At 42.2% G+C, this 24,413-nt stretch overlaps 1 protein-coding gene across 1 annotated transcript in view; it reads left to right on the top strand.

The window, feature by feature from the left end:
* tenm4 (teneurin transmembrane protein 4) overlaps nucleotides 1–13,254 on the top strand; it is a 158,447-nt gene extending 145,193 nt beyond the window's left edge. The window contains 3 exon segments of the mRNA XM_037774364.1: nucleotides 695–2,309; nucleotides 4,984–5,126; nucleotides 10,309–13,254. Coding sequence (XP_037630292.1) covers nucleotides 695–2,309; nucleotides 4,984–5,126; nucleotides 10,309–11,067 — 2,517 coding nt within the window. The 3' untranslated portion in view covers nucleotides 11,068–13,254.
* The last annotated feature ends 11,159 nt before the right edge of the window (nucleotides 13,255–24,413 follow it).

Below are 24,413 nucleotides of genomic sequence, written 5' to 3'. Positions count from 1 at the left end.
TATATATTTATTATTGGAAATCCATTAACAACACAAAACAATGACAGATATTGTCCAGAAACCCTCACAGGAACTGCATTTAGCATAAACATATGCTCAAATCAAATTTGTGGGTACCCATAGAACCCATTTTCATTCATATATCTTGAGGTCAGAGGTCAAGGGGATCCCTTTCAAAATGGACTTGCCAGTTTTCCCTCACCAAAATTTAGCCTCCTTCACAACAAGCTAGTATGACATGGTTGGTACCTGTTTACTGAGGTTTTCTAGTTTTGTATGCTACAAGTATCTTCACTCTAGCTTTAAAACTGTGCCCGCTACAACCTCCGAAACATTGATTGCGTTTATTATCGGAACTTGCAACATCAATTTGCTAAAAATTGCAAGTTCGGTAATGGGTTAAAGAAATTAGTGGGTTAAAACAAATTTGCATTAAGGTGTTATTATCGCATTAACTTTGACAGCCCTAATATATATGTTTTATTTATGTTTTATAGTTTTCCTTAATGTCTATGTAATTGTAATTACTGGCGCTAGACATAAAGTAATCACCATTTTTTATAATCATATCCTATTTTAATTTTAATCCTATTTTGTGATACTGTGTGTTTATCTAAAGAGGAAATCTATTAAATATACTGAATCTTTCACTGTATTTAAATGACTCCATGACTGTTTCCTCTTCTCTTCACAGTCCATGGTGCTGCTGCTCTACAGCCAGAGGCAGTATATCTTTGAATTTGACAAAAACGACCGTCTATCCTCTGTGACCATGCCCAACGTGGCACGGCAGACCCTAGAAACCTCCCGCTCCATCGGCTACTACAGAAACACCTACCGCCCCCCTGAAGGTAACGCCTCCGTGCTCCAGGACTACAGCGAGGAGGGCCAGTTGCTGCAGACCACCTACCTGGGCACAGGCCGCAGGGTCATGTACAAGTACGGCAAGCTCGCCAAGCTGCTGGAGATACTCTACGACACCACGCGCATCGGTTTCTCCTACGACGAGGTGGCCGGCATGCTGAAGACGGTCAACCTGCAGAGCGAGGGCTTCACCTGCACCATTCGCTACCGTCAGATCGGCCCGCTGATCGACAGACAGATTTTCAGATTCAGCGAAGAGGGCATGGTCAACGCCAGATTTGACTACGTCTACGACAACAGTTTCCGCGTCACCAGCATGCAGGCCGTCATCAACGAAACGCCGCTGCCGATCGACTTGTATCGCTATGACGACGTGTCCGGCAAAACAGAGCAGTTTGGAAAATTTGGAGTAATCTATTATGACATAAATCAGATTATCACCACAGCAGTGATGACCCACACCAAACACTTTGATGCTTATGGCCGGGTGAAGGAGGTCCAATATGAGATCTTTCGCTCGCTCATGTACTGGATGATGGTGCAGTATGACAACATGGGACGAGTGGTGGCCAAGGAGCTAAAGGTCGGTCCATACGCCAACACCACGCGCTACACATACGAGTATGACGCCGATGGCCAACTCCAGGTGGTCTCCATCAACGACAAGCCTCTGTGGAGGTACAGCTATGACCTCAACGGCAACCTGCACCTCCTTAGTCCGGGGAACAGCGCACGCCTCACGCCGCTACGCTATGATATCAGAGACCGCATCACTCGCTTGGGAGATGCCCAGTACAGAATGGACGAAGACGGTTTCCTCAAGCAGCGAGGGAACGACTACTTTGAGTACAACTCAGCGGGCCTGCTGGTGAAGGTGTACAACAAAGCGAGCGGTTGGAACATCAAATACCGTTATGACGGGCTGGGCAGGAGGGTGTCGAGCAGAAGCAGCATGAGCCACCACCTGCAGTTCTTCTATGCTGACTTATCAAGCCCCACTCGGGTCACCCATATGTACAATCACTCCAGCTCCGAGATCACTTCGCTCTACTATGACTTACAGGGACACTTATTCGCCATGGAGATAAGCAGCGGGGACGAGTTCTACGTGGCCTGCGATAACATCGGCACCCCTCTGGCCGTGTTCAGCGGCTCAGGCCTCATGATCAAGCAGGTCCTCCACACAGCATTCGGAGAGGTTTACCTCGACACCAACCCCAATTTCCAGCTCATAATCGGCTACCAGGGAGGCCTGTACGAGCCTCTCAGCAGACTGGTCCACATGGGCCGACGGGACTACGACGTCCTCGCCGGCCGCTGGACGACACCTAACCACGAGGTCTGGAAACGTCTCAACAGCAACCACATCGTGCCGTTCAACTTGTACATGTTCAAGAATAACAATCCACTCAGCAACAATGAAGAGATAAAGTGCTACATGACCGGTGAGTTCACTTAACAGACCAGTGTTTTACAAAGATGAGAGGATTCTTTTTCTTTTAAATCCACAAAAAAAATCCCCCTAACCCTCCTTTACAGAGGATTGCATTCCAGTGGTAACCCAGAGTCATGGCAAAAAAATAAATGGATTACAAAGTAGCAAAACATCCATAGAAACTTCTAAAAGCACAGCTGCCATCCTCTGCAAAGTAGCAAGCTGCAAACTTGTCAAGGCCACATGTCGGGCCTATAGGCAGTGTGTGTTTGATACTCAAAAGCAAGATTGTCTGTGAAGTATTCCTCTAACAGCTGTACATGATAGTAAGTAGGAGGTAGGGATGCACCGATACCAGATCGGATATCGAGTCAATACTGACTCAAACAGCTGAATCGGGTATCGGTGACAATGGGGCTGATCTATTGAAATTCAATTCTATGTTTATATGCTATATAAATTATATAGCGGAATTTTAATTCCTGTTTAGGTTTTGATGCATTAAAAAGGTTTACACTTGAATTGTAATTCCTGTTAATTTTGAAGATGTTTTACCAAGTTGCTGGTGTATGATTTATTATTTTAATAATGAATAACAATTCATGAAACTTATATCACTGTATTTATTTGTTACATTTTGTTTTACAAAATTAGGAAAGCAATGTTTAAGTCAAGCCTGATGTTGCCTTACACATAGAAGAATGATCCCAGTCACTTCCACACAGTGAGGCATACAGCTTATTAATTAAAAACTGGTATCTGGCCGATACCCAAAGCCCAGGTATCGCTAACGGTATCGGGACTGAAAAAGTCCGATCGGTGCATCTCTAGTAGGAATCATCCTCACAATAATCAAAATAATGATTTGAATTGCTTACAAGTGAGTAACTGTGTGTAAATGGCAGTTGACAGGTGTTCAGTGAGTCCTACTAGAACAATCAGTGATGCATATATTTTTTATGGTGCTAAAATTGCATGTGTTGAGGGGGAGGTGATGTCCTCTTTCCTGTATGAAACTCTTATTGCTTGCAGTTCAGCGAACAATGCTCATTTCAGATTGTTTTTATGTCAAATTTGGTGTGTTTTTTATTCTAAACAACGAGCCACAAATGGAAGAACAGTCCCTGCCAAAATTAAATTGAAAAGCAGTGTGCTATAGAGGCTTTTAAGAGCTTCCTCACAGGGACACTGAGGTTGTTTTTCTGCTCTGGCGTGCGCGCCTATGTGTTTGTGTGTAGGTGCATTCGTACATATGTGCTCGTGCGTGTGCCCACTGGCTATCGTTTTGAAAGTACTCAAAGGGAACCATGCTGTACGGCAAAGCCCCCTCTATTGTCCAACACTCAGGTCCCTTCCCAGAAATATCACATCGTTTTGTGTTGCTTTGTGGCGGGGAGGAGGTAAATGGCAGTGAAAGCACCCCAGTGGAGAAGGAGAGCACAATGGATCCATAGAAACCTTAGCCAGGGCCGGTTGTATCAACCTCTTTGGCTGGAAGGAAAACAACATTGTTAAGGATACTCGGCGAATACTCGGTGGTTAAACCAATCGGCTTCAGCCAGATCTCATTCACAAATGAGGGATTTAATTCTCTATATTCATTCTGCATTATATTTACTCAAATATGCGTATGTTGGCTGTCAAATAATTAATTTTATACCTTTTATCCTTTATTAATTTACCTATAGACAATACTGAGAGGAAAAAATAGTCACTTTTTGTTCATGTGGAGTCAAGGCTTCTACTTCTTTCTGTTCAACAAAGCCATTTAGCCGGCTGCCAAACAGAGAGGTGTTCAGCTTCACAGTCCACCATTAGGGGCTGACTGGCATTTGAATGCTAAGCAGACTGTTAGATATAGTGGGTCTACCTCAGTTGTGATTGATGGCACTGACATTTCCATTCCTTTCACTAAATTATCAGGGTCCTTTCATTGTCCTCAAACAAATTCTTATTTAAAAAAGCTTTGTCAGGTGCCACAATGTGGCAGTGCCAACCTGCCCCCACCCCCAATAGTGTCACAGCAATGATTCTGCTGTCCATAACAAACACACTGAAAGGGCCAAGAAACAAATGGCTCAGATTTAACAGGCTTTCCTTCCAGTCATGTCTGTAGCCTTCTCTGTGATATCCAGAATTAATGACAGCACCTATAACCACAGCACTGGTGGCTGCTATTAGACGAACCACATTACCATGATTGCATGGATTTGAAACCCCGACACGTCACTCTCCTCAGCATCTCATTAGGAGAAAAAGTGATTGCAGAAGAACCCGCTGAGTCTACAGAATATCTCGTGTTGAAGTCTGGGGCTGCTTTGAAATGACATGACATTACGGTATATAATTATCAGCACGGCAGACGCTCTCAGATGTCACTTGGCTTTTTCTGGGCCCCAGCTGTGTGTCATTAGTGTGGCACCTGCAGGAGTGGACATGAATCATTGCCACCATCTCGAGTGTTTATTATAGCTTGTCCACTTTCACAAACAAATCAAGTGCTCAGGCCGCGTGATGAGTATTTCAAGGAGACAGCCACTTGACCACAGAATGCCAACTGTTCAAATTTGAACAAATCAATTGCTTGTGTTTTTTTATGGTTTCCCCGGAGCCAGAAATGATCATGTCTATTGAGATGACATTATTTAAATCACTGCTTCAATGGTTTGATCCCTCCCCTGCAGACGTGAACAGCTGGCTGGTGACCTTCGGCTTCCAGCTGTACAACGTCATCCCTGGCTATCGCAAACCGAACACAGAGGCCATGGAGCCGTCCTACGAGTTGGTCCGCACCCAGATCAAGACACAGGAGTGGGATAGCACTAAGGTAAACCGGTCACTCTCACCTATCCCACCTTTCACCTTGGCCACACATCACCGTCTTCAACTCTGCTCCCTTTTCCTTTCCAGCATCATTAGCAAATAGACACAGTAGCCACACTCCCAGAGGAGCTGCCAGCTATCAGGCCAAAACACAGCCCAGCGAGCCAGGTCCCTGCCCCCTAGTCCTCATCTTGGGGAATGGGGTCAGGCTAAACAGCTCTTGTAATTGTCCTGCCATTAGGGAAATTCACTCTCCATTCCCCCCACCACTGCTCATTGATTTCATCTCAGTCTTACACCGTTAGCCAAGGCCTGAGAAGTAGTAGACATGCTCTAATTCCTGCGTTTATCAGCCCCTTTTAAGTTGCCTCCAACTCACCTGAATTATTGAAGAGGCCACTGTTGTCTTGGGTTTGGTTACAGCTAGACGAGTGAATGTCCCCCATCAGGAGGCCCAGATTCATGTTGAGTGACACTCTGGCTGCTACCGTAACACAGTGGCTATTTGTTATAAAACATTTGTAGGCCTAAAAGCTACTGGGATGATACAATGCAGGGTTATCTAAAGCCGTGACCTCTGATCTGACCAACCAACCATAACAAGTAGGCACACCAACCGGGTATAATAAACCAGTGAGAAAGCAGTGATGTGGCACTATGCTGTAATACGATCTACTATTGGGCTTTCATTTGAAATACTTATGCCTACCATACACGAGAAGACTTTGAAAATACTTTTTAAAGACTGAAGTCTGACACTCACATCTAAAGACTAGTCTAAGTCACAGAGTTTTTAGTCACAGACTATAATAGTCTATTTTGCAAAGACTGGGGATCTTGCAGGGTCACTATTTACAAGACTACAACTAGATTCCTTTAGAGACGATGTCACGTCCTGCTCCTGGTGGACATTTACAAGAAGAAACACTGTTAACAGAACAGAAATTGCCGCAGCCCTCAAAGTCCCCAGTGAGTAGGCCTATGCTATAGCTAGCAAGCTAAACACTGTCCTGAATGGGGCAACTTGCAAGCTAACGTGAGCCACTGGAATATTTGCTTTTAACCTACAAGCTAACTGTATGTTTCAGCTGAAGATTGCTGGCTTCAATCATATAAATGGACCACATGTATATAGGAGAGAGAGAGATAGAGAGAGTACTGCAGCCAGATTTATATGGCTAATAGCAAACATTCCAGTAGCGCACCGATTGGTTGTCGACAATGTATAGTCATTGATATTAAACTTGTTCAATTTTATCGGAATGTCAAGACGAGAAAAAGACCGACTTAAGACAGCTTGGACTGAGTTTTATGATCACTATCAAGATCACAGCAGCGCGCTGCAACTCTATATTTGACTCGTGATTTTATTCCAACAATTGGAAATATGTCTGCAACAGTGAAATAACTTAAAAGGTAATTTGGTGTAAGGTTGGCATTAAGAATTTAAAACATTTAAAATAAAAAATGTTAAATTACAGACATGCACCTAATGTTTTCCATTTCATATCCTCAACAATTTCATATTTTTCTGCCTGTGACAATGGAAAGAAATATATCCAATTTTACTGTCAGTATAATCTACATTATTATTATAATTTTTTAATTATTATTTATCTATTTTTTTTAAGTGTGTGTTGATCAAAATAGCATGTCAATACATGCTCTTATGTGCCTTATATTCATTTAAAGTCATGAAGGGAATTTCACTGTTACCCGAAGTGTCACCATGGTCAATAACACATGAAATGAAACACCACACTGTTATTTTACAGGCCATACAGTATATGAAGTGTAGAGCCATAATTGTAGGAATCCGAGTTATGTCTACATCTAGCATAGACCACTTATAGAGGGTTACTGTCACAGCCCCCTGGGGCTGACTCATGCTTGCTGCTTGTGCCTGACACTCCACTGAGAATCTCTGAACTCACCCAAGGTACCAATCTACAAAGTAGCTGCGACAGAGGAAATATCTAATTGACTCCCAGCTGTTTCCATTTCACATATCTGAGAGTAGATATGACGGAATAGTGTTGTAGATTAAAAGGAATAAATGCAACACTCATATTTTCAGACATACTGTTGCATCAGACCTCACCTCAGACCTCACAATTTTAATCAACACTCTCAAATGCCAGGAAAACATTCATCAGCAGGCAATTTTAGCCCTTTTTCAAAATGACTTAATAGGTTTAATTGCTAAGGAAATCACTCTCGGTGTGAAGGGTCAGATTCAGATTTTTAAAGTGAAAGTCCTTAACCATAATTTCAGAGAGGGGTTTACCATCAGTTTCCTGGAAGCTCTTGATAGAAGGGCTGAAATGAAATGAGTCTTGTGTTTACATCACTCCGAAGCACTGAATAGAAGTGGGTCCATTTGAGTAATAATAACACTGAAAGCTAATTTTTCTACAAACCCAGCCTTTCAAGTATATATTCAAGAATACCCATGATAAAAAATCGTAACCGAGGCTTTAAATAGCAAAGTTAGCCTAGATTTGAAGGTTTCACTCGTGTTTGTGAGGGAGCTCTTCCTTCAGCACAACTCTGGAGTATGTACTGTAAATGAGAAGTAAGGAGAGATTGAGATAATTAGTCTTTACCCTGTGTATGAGCCTTCCTTCCTCGAGTTCCTGCTTCAAAAATGGTGATCTGAGCTTCTAAATGCCACGCTGATCCTCACTGCAGATGGCCAGGTCGGCCTAATTAAATGCAGGGTTCTTTGAAGCATGAATTTAGCTTTAAAACTACACATACAGGAGTATCCTTCCTGTACTCCTGGCATGCCTGCCTTTCTATCTCTTTTCATTTAAGCCCCTATTTCGCCATGCTGCTGAATCCGCACACAGATTGAAAAATGCCGTGAGGGGCCAGACAGATGAGGTTTGTGCTGCACAAGGCTTGATCTCTCATTCTGGGTTGTGCTGGAGGCTGATTGCACCCCATACTATGTGAATGATGCCTCTCTGGGAGTGTCCCGGGAGGCTGTTTCAGTAAAGTGGAGGACATTGCCCCCTTTTCTCCCCCACCGCCGCTGGGACAGCTGACCGGGTCACACTGTTGGCACGGTAAACAAACACGGAGTGGCATGGTGTGAAGTGTCCCCCCAGGCCATCTCTCCCGGAGGGACCCAACAGCACAGCTGCCCCCCCTCACCTCCCTCATGTGTCTCCTCTTCATGCTGGATCTGATGCGGTGTCACGTCAAAGAGCGGGCAGATATGCCGGCCACTGCAGCCTGCTCCACACTCCTCAGCCCCACCCAGTCCCCCAGCCTGTAGCCACCCTCTAACAGAGAGACGGAATTAGAAACTGTCAGGAGGACTTTGGATGTGACTGCCTGACTCCCCGGGACGCTCACAGCCTCTTATCTTGGGCGATGGCAGGAAGGCACAGTGTTTGAGAGCCTTTTTGTTGCCACTCACACGCGTCGAGGCAACTGTGTGTTGGCCAGCTTCCATTTCATATCACTCTCCTCATTTTAACATCTCTCTTTCTTCCTAGGGAGCATCTCATGTCAAGTAGTATTAGGACAAAGTATTAATTTTGTCTCAAGGGAATGTGGTATCTATACAAAGCTTTGATCCCTAAAGGAACGTTATATATATATATATATATATATATATACACTAGTTACCACCCGATTCCTGTTTCATATTTGGCACAGCATGGCTGTCAGAAGACAGTAATTTCACCCTTTTTCAAAATATCATGCCTGTCACAAATGATCAGAGAGATCTGCATTTGCTGACAAACACCTCTACCCCTACCTTGACTGTGTGATACTTTCACAGCTTCAAAGCACCATGGATTTGTTGTTTGCCATTGATAATGAATGCAAAGCAATTACATCATTATTTAGATACGTCCTGCAATGTACTAAAGATGTCTAATCAAATAGAGTGCTGCAGGAGTCCTAAAACCTGGAAATGAGTTAGCATTTTAGCACTTCCGGTTCTCTCGTCTGGAAGTCGATGGGTTTTTAGTTAGATGTCTGAAATAAGGTCTGTGGTTCACACAAGCTGAAGAGATTTTAAGGTTTTGTTCTACAACATGAAATACATCAGTAAATATCCAACTCGTGAATTTTGAAGCCTTTATGTGTCTTAAAGAAGGCGGTTGTTAACAAGTGGCTAAATGAGTCTACTGAACTTCATCACGCCGACTCGTCCTCCTTTACGTCCTCGTTGTGTTTACTCGCGCTCATGCGACCGTGGTGTAATTCGTTGATAGCTTAACGTTAGCTTTTTACTTCTGGCGATTGCATTCAGATTCAAAAATCGTAAAAGTTGTGTTCATTTGTAAAGATTATCTTGCTGAACAAAACCTTTAAGTATCATAAATGTGTGTTTGCCACAGATCTTATTTTCTGCAATAATCCAAAACCCAATGGAAAAATCCCATAGGCTTTTTGTCGAGGGAACCCAGGGCGATGCTAACTTCCTGGTTGCCCTACAAAAATACGTCATCCCTGGAGCACTTTATAAGAATTTGAGCTTAATAGTATATTTTCTATACCGCCTGTAAGCTTTTATTTTTACTTCTTTTTTTTTTCTTTATTGTTGAATGGTTTCGACACCATTGTCGTTCTAATTCCAGACCACAAAGACCTCCACGAAATAACGTTTGGTGAAACTTTGATAACTACTTTTTAAGAAAATGTGGTTTCAGCATTGTATGTTTCGAGATTTTTGGTTTTGTTTTATTTATTTTTTTTTTCCTGCAGGTTTTACAGTGTGTACCAGAACCAGATCACGTTTTTTTTTAAGCTGATTTCCATCCCATCAATACATGAACATTTTACAAAAGATGTTGAATAATCCTTATGCAGTCATTCGCGTTAACATAGAAAGAATAGCTTATACTATGTATAGGCATAGCTTTGAATTTGAAAATGTTTGAAGTGTTAATGAAACGGTATGAATCTCCGTTTTGATAAACGGGAGCATCTGAAATCCCACGGTGCTGCTTAGTCCCCGTGCAGTCTAGGATAAAGGTTACAAGCCAAGCTGTGAGCTAATCACAAGTTTTGGTAAATGTCTAGAGGAACGTCTTCAAACAAGCAGTTGAGTGATATTGTGTAAATCCATTTCTTGCTCAAAGAACAAACAGAAAATAGATTTGCCTGTGTATGTAGATGCAGCAGGGGCTGTGTGACTAAACAGCATTGTCTTTGTGTTGCAGTCGTTGCTGGGCGTTCAGTGTGAAGTTCAGAGGCAGCTGAAGGCCTTTGTGAAGCTGGAGCGTTTTGGCCAGATCTACAGAGCCAAAAGTGCCGGATGTCCTCAGACAGAGGACAAGAAGATCTTCGCCTCCGGTGGCTCCATCTTCGGCAAGGGGGTGAAGTTCGCCATCCGAGAAGGTCGCATCAGCACCGACATCATCAGCTTAGCCAATGAGGACGGGCGCCGCATGGCCGCGGTGCTGAACGACGCGTTCTACCTTGGAGACCTCCACTTCACTATCGCCGGAATGGACACCCACTACTTCGTCAAACTGGGCTCGGTGGAGGGAGACCTGTCTCTCATTGGCATGACGGTGGGCCAGCGCACTCTGGAGACCGGCGTCAACGTGACGGTGTCTCAGGTTAACACCGTTCTCAACGGCAGGACTAGGCGCATTACTGACATCCAGCTACAATACGGCGCGCTGTGTTTGAATACGCGTTACGGCAGCAGCGTGGACGAGGAGAAGGCCCGCGTGCTGGAGCTTGCCCGGCAGAGATCTGTCGCCCAGGCTTGGGCCCGGGAGCGCCAGAGACTTAGGGATGGAGAGGAGGGCTCGCGAACCTGGACTGAGGGAGAGAAGCAGCAGCTGCTGGGCTCAGGGAAGGTGCAGGGCTACGACGGATACTACGTGGTGTCAGTTGACCAGTACCCTGAGCTGGCAGACAGTGTCAACAACATTCATTTCATGAGACAGAGCGAAATGGGCCGAAGGTGACATGAACACGAGGCTCTGGAGTGACGGACTCAGATGTAGGACATGGGACTTCTTGCCAAAGACAGTTGTGTACATGACCACTTTTTTTTTTCTTTTGAGTGTGCTCAACTTGGTTTTTAATATACTGTAAAAAAAAAAAAAAAAAAAAAAAAACATGGTTGCAATCAGTTGCACTGTATTAATAGAAGAGTGCCCTTCTCCTTTTGAAGATTCTTTAACAGTCTTTGCCCTCCAAGTGCGGCTGCTAGAGGATGAAAATTTGCGATGTCTGTGACTCATTTTTGTGACTCCATTTCCTCGTCCCTGTTGGTGATTCTGTTCAAAGAAATCCAAGAGGAGTATTGGTAATGCATTATGTTCACTGGCTCACTCTGCTGCCAGACTTGCAGATTGTTATTCACAAGCTTGCTCCATTCTGCCTTTTCTGCGCCTCAGCCAAGGAGATTCCTTCTCTTTTAATCACTCCTTTTTTATACTTGAAGCCCTCATAGCCCCAGTCATCCATTAATAATGAGAGAGATTTCTGTTGGCGGTAGAGCCCTTCATCAAAACCCCAGCTGAACTTGTCAAAGCACCTTCATTTGTGTGATGTGATGTTTTTAAGAGGGTTGATACTCATCTGTGGTCTTAGCTCGGGACGCTTCAGTGCACCCTTGACTGTGCATGTTGACGGCCTTCTTTATGAACTACAAAATCAGCAAAACCGCTTAATCAAGCTTAAAGTGTACGGTAAAGCCAACAAAGGGATATGAGGTTTTATTTTTTGTGTATTTTATTTTTTAACTGGATTTTTTTTTTTCCAAGGAAAAAAAAAAAAGAAAAACCTTGAATAAATTGTTCTCTGCTCCCTTTTATTTGACTGTGGTCAAACAACTCGATAATGAAAATACTGAAGAGCCAACCCTGTAAGAAAATACTGTGGAATTCATGTCTGTATTAAACAACAAAAAGGTATTTTACAGGAATGGTTTTGAATTACATTTTAGTTTTGTTTTATAAATAGCTATATGAATTAACAGTATAACAAATGTGAATTTAAAAAAAATGTGAACTATTGTCCCTTTTATTGTTAATTGTTGTACTTGAACAATACTTAAGGGTGTTTCAACACATGGAATAAACTATGAAAGGTGGTTTAGTTAAATCAATTACTGTGTTTTTCATCGGACCGACTACATTTTACTGATCTCAGTTGCATATGAAAGGCAGTGTTTGTTTATCAATGAGCTGAAGTCAGTATTCCTCACCACAATGTCCAATCAGATGAAAATATTTTTAAAAAGCGAGACTACAAAGATGTTTAAAGAACCCAATCTCATCAGTGATACATACTACATTAACATATTGGCTGCTGAGATAGATTCACATTGTGTTGTGGGTGGGATGAAAGATACAAATTGCCTTTGCCCTAAGGGCTGCCCACAGGTCAGCATCGAAAGTGCTTTCATTCTCCGGAATAGGGCTCCACTTGGTCCCACGGCTGGCTGAAATGCATTAGACCTGCAGGTGTACTAGTTCCCGTTTACAGACTAAAGGTCGTCTATACACACCAACCTTGGAAATAACCCACGTGGACACACTAGCTCCCATATGTCCGTGTCCTCCTCAGTGGCGACTGCAAAGGACAATTCAGCTCTTTCGAAAATGTCATTACGTGAAAACTCAAGAGGAATCAAGACTATTTTGGAAATGATGACATTGATTTGACTTCTGGTACTTTTTGAACTATGCCAAGCCACTGCACACTTTCTTATCATTTTTTCCATCAAAATATTGTGTGTGTAGGGGGTGGTGGGAGCATGATTGAGTGTCTCAATCTGTACAAATGTTAAAGCAAACAGTACACGGTTCTTTTATTTCTGCTGCTGGTTGATTCAGTGAAGTTTTGTTTTCCCAAAAAACTATGTATGTTCAACATTATATGAATGAAGGATATTTGCATTGTGGAATATTGCACTGAAAACTGTTGCGTCATAAGACTGTATCTTTTTCTAAAGTTTTGGACTCATTTTGAGTTTCGGTTTGTTCCCAACACTGTGTTTTTAGCGCTTCTCTTTGACCATGTAAATATGAAGACATCCAAGTAAGCTGTAAATAAAATGCAAATGTAGATACCTCTTAGAGCTACATCAGTGACCCTGTGTAGTCTTAAGGTAGAAAAAAAATAAAGGGAATATTTTGTGTTTATTTTTGGTGTTTTGTTATATATACTGTATATTCTGTATCAGTGGTTCCCAACCTGGGGTGTGGTCCCCCCTTAGGGGGGCGCCGAAGATCACAGGGCCAGGATTTGTCAACTCTGAGATTGTCAGAATTAGATTGCTCATGTATAACTAAAATCATAATAACGTGGGCTGTCCCAAATACCATTTTAGGCTTCGAAGCTTCGGTGAGAAATATTCGAAGGTATTTGAAGTTTCGGGGCAGTGCCGCTGCTGTACTACTGTACACACATGGACTTCTACACATAACAAACAGCAATATCTGTCTGAGAATAACTAATAATAATTCATGTTGAATATGAATAATGAATAATATTGTGGGATTATTCCTTATTTCATGGGCTATTTGGGGATTTATACATTATTATTACATACTTATATATTAAAAAAAATAAAAACTAAGCATTTGAATACTGATTTGGAGGTCGATTACCATGGCAATGGTCAAAGCTTCCAAGCATTCGTGTCAGCCCTAATAATAACACACTTACTGGATAATTTATACAAAAGTCTGTATATAAAACTATTTAAAAAGATAAATAACTTTTGCTTCTTAGTAGCAAAATCTAAATAAATATTCTGCTTCAATCCGTATTTGTTGGCGTTTAGCCTTTCAAAAACAACATTTTCACTGCGGTCAAAAACCTATTTGCTCTCCCGCTTGACGCACACAAAGGGAGGCCTCGCACCTGTATTAACGGGGCAGTCTAGCAGCAATCTACACCATAAATTACATTTATTTAACAAAAAAAATATTTCAGCTCTAACACTATTATAGTAAATTAATAAAGTCATATTTATTTATTTTTATTTATTTTATTTTAAAAGGATCATATCATGTATTTAATACACTGAATCACTTTTTTCAAATTGAGGATTTTTTTCGAAGATTTGAAGGGGGGGGGTTTCAAGGAAAACAGGTTGAGAACCACTGTTCTATATAATGCAGAAACATATTTTTTATTACTTCATCTCAAACTGAGACGTGAGATATATCATCAGATAGATGATCTTACTTACTTTACTACCACACTTGATTGTATAGATTTTAATATCTATCATTAGACATGTTTTACTGTGCATCTGCATCTCTAGTATACTATATATACATAAATTCTCACCCTACAAGACTTTAATGAGGCTAATTTGATGCATTATGATAATGTTATATTGCACCATGTGCCATTATTTAGTTAAACATCCACTACCACCTGTTAAGACCTCAAATCTGAAATGAGATTCTCACATGGAGGGAGCATATGGCTGGATCACCAGCACATCAAATACAGACTATTAATAACAACATGTCTACAGTGAATTTATTTTTCTGTCATGAGGCGAGGAAGCCTCTGGGGATGCTGTGCAAAACTTGACTATTAATTAACCTGTCAAAGTTGAGGACCAATCCTTTGATGTTACAAAAGCCACCAGGAGACCGTGTGTTTCTAAACTTGATAACTTTGTTGAAACAAGTGGAGCTCAGGGGCTAATCCTGTTAGCAGGCGGGGTGGCTCGGGAGTTAGCTGCCAGTATGTGGTGGCGGCGAGGGAGCCTGGAACATTTACACTCACTGCAGGCAGAGCTGAGCTCCGTGCCCACGGAGGAGAGTATGATGGCCTGTTTTACCTAAGCAGACAGTGCTCTTATTTGTCTTCTCCACTACCGCTCATCTCTATGCGTGACAGACATGCGTCATAGGAAGCGATCACACCCTTATTATTTGCTTTAGTTCGTTTGACTACTCAAGTTTTTTTGCAAAGTAAAGGTTGCTCTCATCTTCCTTGAGACAGCCTGAGCCTCGAGCCCCGCATGCCTCCTGTAAAGAGGATTTCTTTACAGGGAACAGAAAGTCCTGCTAGCAGAGAGCCTGTGCAGAATGAATTCTTCTGCAGAGAGGCAAAATGTCCTTTAGCCTGGAGGACTCAAGTCTTCTGGTAGAATCCTAATACCAATAACTTCACCTCAGCCCCCGTTGCAGAGTGGAAGTTGCCACTGTGCACTCTGATGATGACAGGGAATTGTATTTTTAAATGTAACTGATAATTAGAATCAGGTCTAATTAAAGGACCAGTGTGTAACAATTATCGTGATCTATTGGCAGAAATGGAATATAATAATAATTATGTTTTCTTTAGTGTATAATCACCTGATAATAAGAATGGTTGTGTTTCCGTTACCTTAGAATGAGCCGTTTATTTCTACATAGGGAGCGGGTCCTCTTCACGGAGTACACTATGTTGCACCGCCATGTTTCTACAGTGGCCCAGAACGGACAAACCAAACAACTTCTCCTGCTTGAGTTGATAACGCCGCTACCGCTCTCTCTCTCTTGCTTCACCACTCACTTCCTACGTACACAAACAGTCTATGCACTGGCTCTGCTCCAGGGGCCTGTACTATGAAGTAAGTTCAACATACCCAGGGTATCTTCTCGTTATCTACCCCTAACAAACGAGATCCCGCTAAGCGGTCCTACGACTGTGGTTATCAACTCGGTAAATCAACACAGGGTTTCTCCATCTGGCCATGAGCGCATTCACATGAACAGGGCGGTGTTTGCAGAATCTGACAAATCACAGACATGGACAAGTCCACAGACTTGCAGACAGACAGGCAGAGCGGCACATTTTACAAAGGAAGAGCAAACTATATTAGACAAATACGAAGAAGTTAAACACATGATCCTTTCTAAAAGTAACACAGTTGAAGCTGCCAAGTGCAGGAAGGACAGCTGGCAAAAGAAAAAAATTGCCAATGTGTGAATGCGTAGTGAAATGCAAAATATAGTGGATGCTCTTCACTATGGCCTTTGACAAGGTTGAAGTGTGAATGACTATTTGAGCCTTCTTTCAGCTGCGTCCCCGTCTCCGGCAGTGTGAAACAGACTTGAGAACAAGTAAAAAAATAAATATCAAAATATAATTCAAAGCGGTAAACACCTATACAGCATAAATCCAGCTGTCCTTCCTGCAGTTGTCAGTTTAAACTGTGTTGCTTTAGGCCTGGATTATGACTGTAACTTTTTTGTGTTTGTGTAATATTATCATACGATCCCCGCAGCAAGCTCTGATTGGTCAGTAGGCGGTGCTTTTAATACGAGTTGATCTCTTATCTGGAACATAACCTGCTCCGGAGCAGGTTAGGTGTTCAGCATCAGTTACCATGGTGATCTACCCCGGTAAGAAGTGATCTACCTTCATAGGATGGAAAACCCTGAAGGGTTAACCCTGAAGTTGCCTCGTTAACCACAAATCCTGCTTTGTAGTGCAGCTCTAGAGAGGGCCATTCACGTTTTCGTGTTGGCCACCATAGCTCTCCAACACGCTTGGCACACAGGAGAGACATCGGTTGGTCACAATTTCCTCACCTCACATCACCGCTAGATACCGCCAGATCCTTTAAGTGCAAGCATTTGGTCGAAATTTTGATCCATTTTGCCATTCAAATAACTCATAGAGCCAAATGTTTGCAAGACACAAATAAGTACCAAATTGGGTCCAAATAATGTAATTTATGGATAAATACTATATCAAAAAGTATAATACTGGAATATTTTCTTTTTTGCCTTGTGAACAAACTGTCCTGTGATGCTGATAGTTTGCACATAGCTCCGTACTCCATCACTGAGTGGCTGAAATGAGGGTGAGGAAAACAGAGAGTGTTGAAAGTAATGGCTGAATCACTGGTATTGATGAACGACCTTATTATAAAACTCACAACTTCGCTGTTGTCATTGTGCTGTGAGGTAGTGAAAATCTCTCTAATTGCACTCGATTAAAGCAACACATCACGATGGCTACAAATAACAAATGACCTTTTAATCCTAATGCAATTCATATATAGACACAAGACAGAACCAGTGTCAGTTTTAAAATGGGTACACGAAATGCATTCATGTATTCATGTTGCTGTTGTGCTTGTTTGTCATGTCTTCTTATTTCAGACAGCTGCATCTGCAGGAATTGGTTTCAGAGTTCAGTCAGGGTTTGACAGCTTACACCGTTTCTGGTGTATGCAGCCCAACTCTGAATTTGGTCCCATATTCACTTAACACCTCCCACTACATTCAAATTTGACTAACCCCTTCCAGTTATTTATGTGAGAGGAGAGAGCAAAATCCTGGTTTTAGCAGGATTTCACAAACTGACAGGGAACGGGAGGCGAAAGTTTTTCTCTAAAAACCATGCATGAGCTGTTTCCCATTACCTGTGCTGAGTCTGATGCGAAGCGATATCTTCACACTCCATCTGTTTCCCCTCGCTGATAATTTGAACACTCTGAGCCCAAGTGTTGGATAAACACTGGCAAAGGTATTTGCTGTTAAAATCAGCAAAGGGTTTATTCCTGCTGTGGCCCAGCCATCCGTTCCCTCAACGAATCCTGTACGTAGTCTGAAAATGAAACACCTGTTGTCTTTCCTTTTCCTCTGTCTGTCAATCTCAGGTACTGTCATTGCGTGACTGTCAGCTGCATTTATTTTCCTCAAAATCAACAATGTTGTTGACAAAATGCACCCCCCTTGCCTCGCTATTTTTTTCTGTTTCCAAGAATTCTAAACATCCCAGACTGCCTTGTTCAAGTTTTCCCAACAGCCATAAAATAACTGGTTGGTATGATGGTCCACATCTGCTGTGTAGCCTGATAACACCATATGCCTGAATGGATAGGACAGCCTCGGATTCTGTCTTTAATCATTCAGGTCCACATTCCCCTCTCTGCCAGTTATGCAAATGGTGGACCAATCATAAAAGCTAATGGGGCAAGGAATGGTAAACCAACTGGCCATAGAGAAGTGAGGCTGGATTTTCCTCAAGGTGTAGGTCTCATTTGGATGCCCACCGTGATGACAAAACACAGCAGCAGCAGAAGCACTCGGTAAAGTGCGAGCGACGGAAATGAAACCGAGGTGATGGTTTCCGAAGTGTCATATTTCTGCGGGTCATACAAAGGCCAGCGTCGCCTCAGCTACGACTGGCCTGCAAAGGGAAAATGGAGAATGTGCAGTACTAGCACCTTAAGCAGTACAATGCTGCATGCTTGTAATATGAGAGGCATTATTTTCTAAAAATGGGACTTACAGTACGAGCCCTGTGAGAGAGAGCCTGTACTCCTCCGTTGTAGAGCAACATAGCCTGACAGTTTTGACCTCTGTGCTAGTATGAGACTCATTACATGGCTTTCAGTGTTGTTTTTGTCATTTTCACTGACATAAACATCACCAAGATAATCAATAATCAGTGAAGTAGAGCCATATCAGAGCTGGCCTCACAATTTCACAGTCTGTTTCTTATTGGAGGTGATACTTAAAGAGGCAGTATATTTTTGGCATCATTGGACCAAAAATTCCATAATAACATTTCAGCATATTGTAATCAAAGTGTTCTGAGAGAAAACTACACTTCTGCAACTCCTCATGGCTGTTTTCAGGCTTTAGAAAATCTAGCCTGTGACGGGAGACCTTGACCAATTACAGAGCGTTCCTATTGGCTGTGCTCCGGTCATGTGACCGGAACTTGACATTCCTTCACCAGATTTCACAATGGTGGTGGCGTCACAAACTTTCTCATTTTACAGCTAAACAGTACACTACAAAATGTTTCTGAAAACATTTTAGGAGGATAAATAGGCATTATCGTAACAGAATACTGATTAATATTTGATCAGCGCTGCCTAGTTTGACTGTTTGGTCGGAGTTCACGAGTGATTGACAGGTGTGAGCTATCAGCAGTGATTGCAGGGTCCTCTAGTGAGTAACTTCTGGCTTTTGTGGAGTTTCCCTGGGTAGGCATAGCAACGTGGTCCATTTGGGGTCATTGGTTTGTTTTTTTAGTCTGTTATTTTTGCGTGGTGTGCGGTCAGAGCAGTTGTCTCGGGGACACATCTGGAGCTGTCAGGTGGGTAACCAGCTTGCTGGGGGCCTAACTGAGGCTAATGGTTTAAGTGTTTAAAGAGCCTCCCGCTAATCTGCATGAAGACTCGGTTTCAGTGAGGTAGATTAGTTTGAGATAGGTAGTTTAGGTAGGGGGAGATTTCCACATTAGTTTTGGGAGACATTGTCTCTTTTGTGCACTATTTGACCAGGGCAACACGGTCTGTTGGTTCTGTTGGTGCCTTTAGACCAATAGTGTGTGATGGCCGGGGTAGTTGGACCCAGTTATGAGAGCTCTGCACTGCCTGGAGGGTTTCTGAGTAGTTGGACCCAGTTACACTGAAGGTGCTTCATTTGTGAGAACCTGAAGATGGCTGTTGCAGGAGGTTAGTGGTTCATATGGTAAGCAAGTAAATCGTTACAGGAGGGATGTGGTGAACTGTCATTGGTTGTGTTGTTTGCGCCATGACGTGCAAGTTGGTAGCTTGGCCTGTTAGTTTTAGGATCATAAGCGCTACAGTTCATGCCTTGGTTGGTGTGAGCTTTGTTGTAGTTTGGTTGCCTCTTTGTGCTGTGCATCTTGGGACGACTTGGTTGGCTAGTGAGCCTTTGTTGTAGAGGAACCTTTTGATGCTACTTTTGGGGAGCGCTTATATACGCTCTGTGTGTTTTGGTAGCTGGAGCTTATGGCAAGTCCAGTTCTGTATGTTTTGGAAGCATCCCCATGTATAGACCAACCCTCTAAAGAACATCTTGCCTCTCAATCTTCTGATTACTGTCTAATCTCTCTGGTCCTCTATCTCTATGCTGTAAATTCTTAAATGCTTCTCCAGGTGTTGGAGTTGCTGGGTTGCAGTGTGGTGATTGGTTATCTGCCTGAGTGACACACTACAGAACTTTAGAGAGGGTCGTCAGGCTGATGAGCGACAGACATTTTCACACACCCACACATGCCTACATTACTGTTTACTGACTTTCCACGTTTGTTTAGTTATTTATTGTTAGCTTTTTAAATAAATGCCTTTTACTATTTTAAAACTCGTCTGGTCTCCCATTTTAGTTGCACCCTTTGAGCCGGGTTGTAACAAATGTGACACCAGCTGGACAGCAGACCTCAGATCAGCTCTTTTTTTCAGGTTACCTGTTTCATGTACTACTGTCACGATATAGCGACCGTTTTATGAAAATAACTTTTTTTAATCATATTTGCTCCAATCTCGCCTACTTCAGCTTTAAAGGCCCTGACACACCGCCAGACAGTTTGGAGCCGTCGGTGAGCGTCTGCCGGCCTAGTGTCCCGCGTCGTCGGCTCTAGTCTGCCTGTGTCGAAGGCTTTTGGCCGATTCATCACGTTGAATCGGCGGCGGGGTCCATCGGTGAGAGAAATCACTCTGATTGGCTGTTCATCTATCCACATGGTAGATCACCGAAAGAAAGTATAAGTATAAATAGTGGTGTGAAAATGGTCAGCAAACGCCGCTTTGTTTCATGTATGTATCATAACAACGACCTACTGGTGTGGAGAGTTATTTCCTCTCACGCAGGCACAGAACGTACGTGCTAACTGGCCATCGGCTGTAGTCTTTGCGGTGTGTTCAAGTGCAACTTGTCAGCCAAGACAAAGGAGACGTGAGGCGACGCGACAGTCGGCCTTCATCGCCGCAACAGTCGGCCTTCATCGCCGCAACAGTCAGCCTTCATCGCCGCTAGTTCTTTGATGTCGGGTTGGTGTGTTTGTGCCTTTACTGTATAAGTACAAGAGGGTCACAGTCTGCATTGTTTTTTTACCTCTTTTGAGAAGTATTACAAAAAAACATATTATGAAAAAAGGTATTTGCATGTCTTTAAAAAGCTTTTTTACACGAAAAACAACTTTGGTGACATCAAATTGAAATAACTCAATTGTGTGTTTTTCATTATTTTTCTACTCGGTTACCTCGGTTAGAAATATGACAATTCAGTTTCTATTCTCTCTCTGATCTCCGTGGATTATGTTGGAACTGACGCTGTAAGAAATTAATCCTGTCAGCACAAGGTGAAATTCTTTTCTTGCCTTTTTTAGAAATTCATACTGTGTGAGTGCGTGTATGTGTGTGGCTGACGTGTAGCTACTGGACTCCAGCAGGGTCTTAGTGGTCTTGATGGACTCACTGGAGGCGGAAGCCGCAGCTGCAGCTGCCGTCTCCCATCACATTTCCCCTGACAGGTGTGAACAAAGGACCCAGAGAAATGTCACTGCAGCATTTATAAGTCACTCGGACACCGCTTGCATTCAGGAGTGAAACTGCCTTTGCACATTATGCAAATCATATTGACAGCATAGCTAATGCTTTTATTAGGTTAATTATGCCTAAGGTCAAATCTGTTCATAGCAAAAGATCAGTACCCATTCAAACCAAGTGTCTGGAAGTGTTTGGGTTGACTGAAAGGTTAGCTGATGCTTAATGTCTTAGGACAGCTTATCATGTAGCACTTTATGTCCATGAAGAAAAAATAGGTGTTATTGATTTCTGCCTATGACATGAGCACCAGTGATGATCAGTCAGGGGCTGTCTTCAATGTTCAGCACGACAGCAGTGATGAATAGCAAAAGATGTGTTTTGAAACTTCAAATTTAGGAAACTAAATTTACCCCGCGCTCTTTATGGTACGCGGCAAGATGCTTTCAAACATCCACTGTACGGAAGCACCTCTCCATCATGTGAGAGCGATGAAAGAGAGGAGACGTTAATCATAGACGGAGGCAGAGAGGAGCCATAAAGATAAGCTTCGTCCTCAGTGGAGATTCTCTGTTGTCGGGGTTGAAACAAAGCATATATATATTTAATAGGCTTGAGCTGCTGCAAAGTATTTAACAGCAGGCCGTATTAAAAATATATAGAGCAGTAGGAAAGGTTGTGTATTCTTTAAATTAGTCAGCTTTCTTTGGGTCAAAAGGTTAAACTATATACATATTACTCCTTTGGAAGTCCTGTGCACCCCCTTCGTCATCATTCCTGATGGAGGGTATGATGTTATTCCTTAAATTGGAAAAACTTTAATTTGCCATTCGTGGATCAGCCCAGACATTTTACTAGCTGGCAGCCCCTCTTATCTTATTTTGACCGACTTACAGTGCTTCCGTATGATTAAGACCACTTGTATTTTTTGTAGTATATGTTTTAATTTTATTTGGACGTAGTGTATTTGGGCAGACTAGTGGACTTATGGCATATGATATGTATTTCTCTCCATCAGTTGAAATGTATGACATCACAAAGTTTGATTTGTGTAAACAGAAATGACCACTGACAGTTTGTCCGTTTGTACATGGTAAAGTTTATCAGCTTATTTTATCAGTAGTTTGTGATTTAATCCTATAATTATTATTACTGTCAATGTGTAATTTATTTATTTATTATTATTATTCATTTTATTTTAATTTATTTTTTAATCTTATTTTCTTTTCTTTCTTTTTTTTCAATTTAAATAATTTTTTTGTTCTTTATCCTTTTTGCATCTGTATTGGGTGAGGGTTGGGTGGGAGGGAGCTTTGGGCGAAAAAATACCAAAATATGGAGGAACAATCATTTACATTTGTGCTCTATTTGTATGTTTCTGTACACCTTATGTTACTCCCAATAAATTGTTACAGGATAAATTGATGTAAGGATGTTCAAACTCCTCCTCTGTCTGAAGTCTCTGATCCCTCTTTGTGCAGAGTGCAGAAGCTATTTTGATAGTAAGAATGTGTATTTAAGCCTTTAAGGCTACAATTGATCTGCCAGTCCGTCAGAAACCTTCGGTGGAGGAATAGTTGAGATCAGTTTGTGCTGCAGCTTTACGCCGGTGGGAGTTTTGGATGTGTGACAGTCAGTGAAGTGCACAGGCAAAACACAACATCTGAAACTGCCTAAATCTGTCACATTACCTGTCTTTATGGCGAAAATTGTATAATTCATGACATTCCTTGCTAGATGATAAATGCAATATATAGTGAAGACCAAAAGGGACATGGGTAGTCCCCCTCCCCCCTTCCTGGTGTGGGACAAAATCCCCAAAGTGCTCATTGCCACTGGCATATTCTTATTGCCATCGGCACTACTTAGACACAATATCTATCCGGTGTTAGACAGCTGTTTAACAACTGCCTTGCCAACCTGAGTTTTGTGAACTATATGGCCCGCAGTGCAGCCACTCAAAATAGAATTCAATCAATTGAAAGAATGAAACAAACATTAGTAGTAGTGTTTAGATAAATAGGCAGAAATATAGCAGAGACCTTGTTTTCGTTGTCCTCCTTTGAATCCTGCCGCTGCCGCGCTGTGTTTTCAGTTTGAAATACAAAGCCTGAAGACAGTCTGACAGAATTATTTTGGTTACAGAACCTTTGGGCCCATTACGAATACTATTATGTAGATCAGCCTTGGGGAATGTATTTCCACGTTGTGCATTTGGATTGCGACACGGCTGGCCTCTCATTTCATTTACCCATACAAATAAGCCTGCCAGTCCAACTGCTTTAAAGTTGTGGAGAAATTTTTAGCACATTTTACAGAGAGACTTGTTTTCTTTCATTTTTTTTTCTCCCCCCGACCAAATTCTCTTTAAATGTAGAACACCCCTCTTCCACAGGCAGACACTCACTGACACACATCACCACACTGCTGGCAAAGCATGAAAACACAATGACTATTGCTGTCAGGGAACAAAATTTATTTAACCCCCGGTCTTCAAAGTCACTTCCTATTTGAAAAAATATTTTTTGGAAAAGCTTGAATGCTGCCGTTGTGTGACATACTGAACATCATTTAGATTTGAAGCAGGAAGAGAAAGACAGACACAAACAAAAACCCTTTTATTGGATGACTCACATTCCTATGATCCCTCCTGGCTTATGTGGAGTTTTTTACACTGTTGTTCTACATGTGCAAATCCATTGTTTATTGGCAACAAACGTCAGACTAGTACACGAGCATGCAGTGGAGCAGAATCAAGATTCTAATGCACACTCCTCAGCTTCCACCGCTACCCTCGATGTGGCTACTGCACTGCACTTGCAAACATGAAAAACAATATATTCATCTTTCCAAGACACTGCAATACAATACTGCTGATTTTTGGCACCAGTTGCCATGGAGAAGAAAAACAGTAATAGCTCTCATTTTTGATAAGTGAGGTCCCGGTGCAAAAAAAAACAGCTTTTATTGGGACAGGGGGATGCTGTCAAAAATAATCAAATCTTCATAAAGAATCCTACATGGAAGGAAGCAGAA

This window comes from Sebastes umbrosus, chromosome 7 (genome assembly GCF_015220745.1).
Source record: "Sebastes umbrosus isolate fSebUmb1 chromosome 7, fSebUmb1.pri, whole genome shotgun sequence".
NCBI lineage: Eukaryota > Metazoa > Chordata > Actinopteri > Perciformes > Sebastidae > Sebastes > Sebastes umbrosus.
The sequence above is the reverse complement of the archived record's forward strand: the minus strand, read 5'-3'. Positions and strand labels throughout refer to the sequence as shown.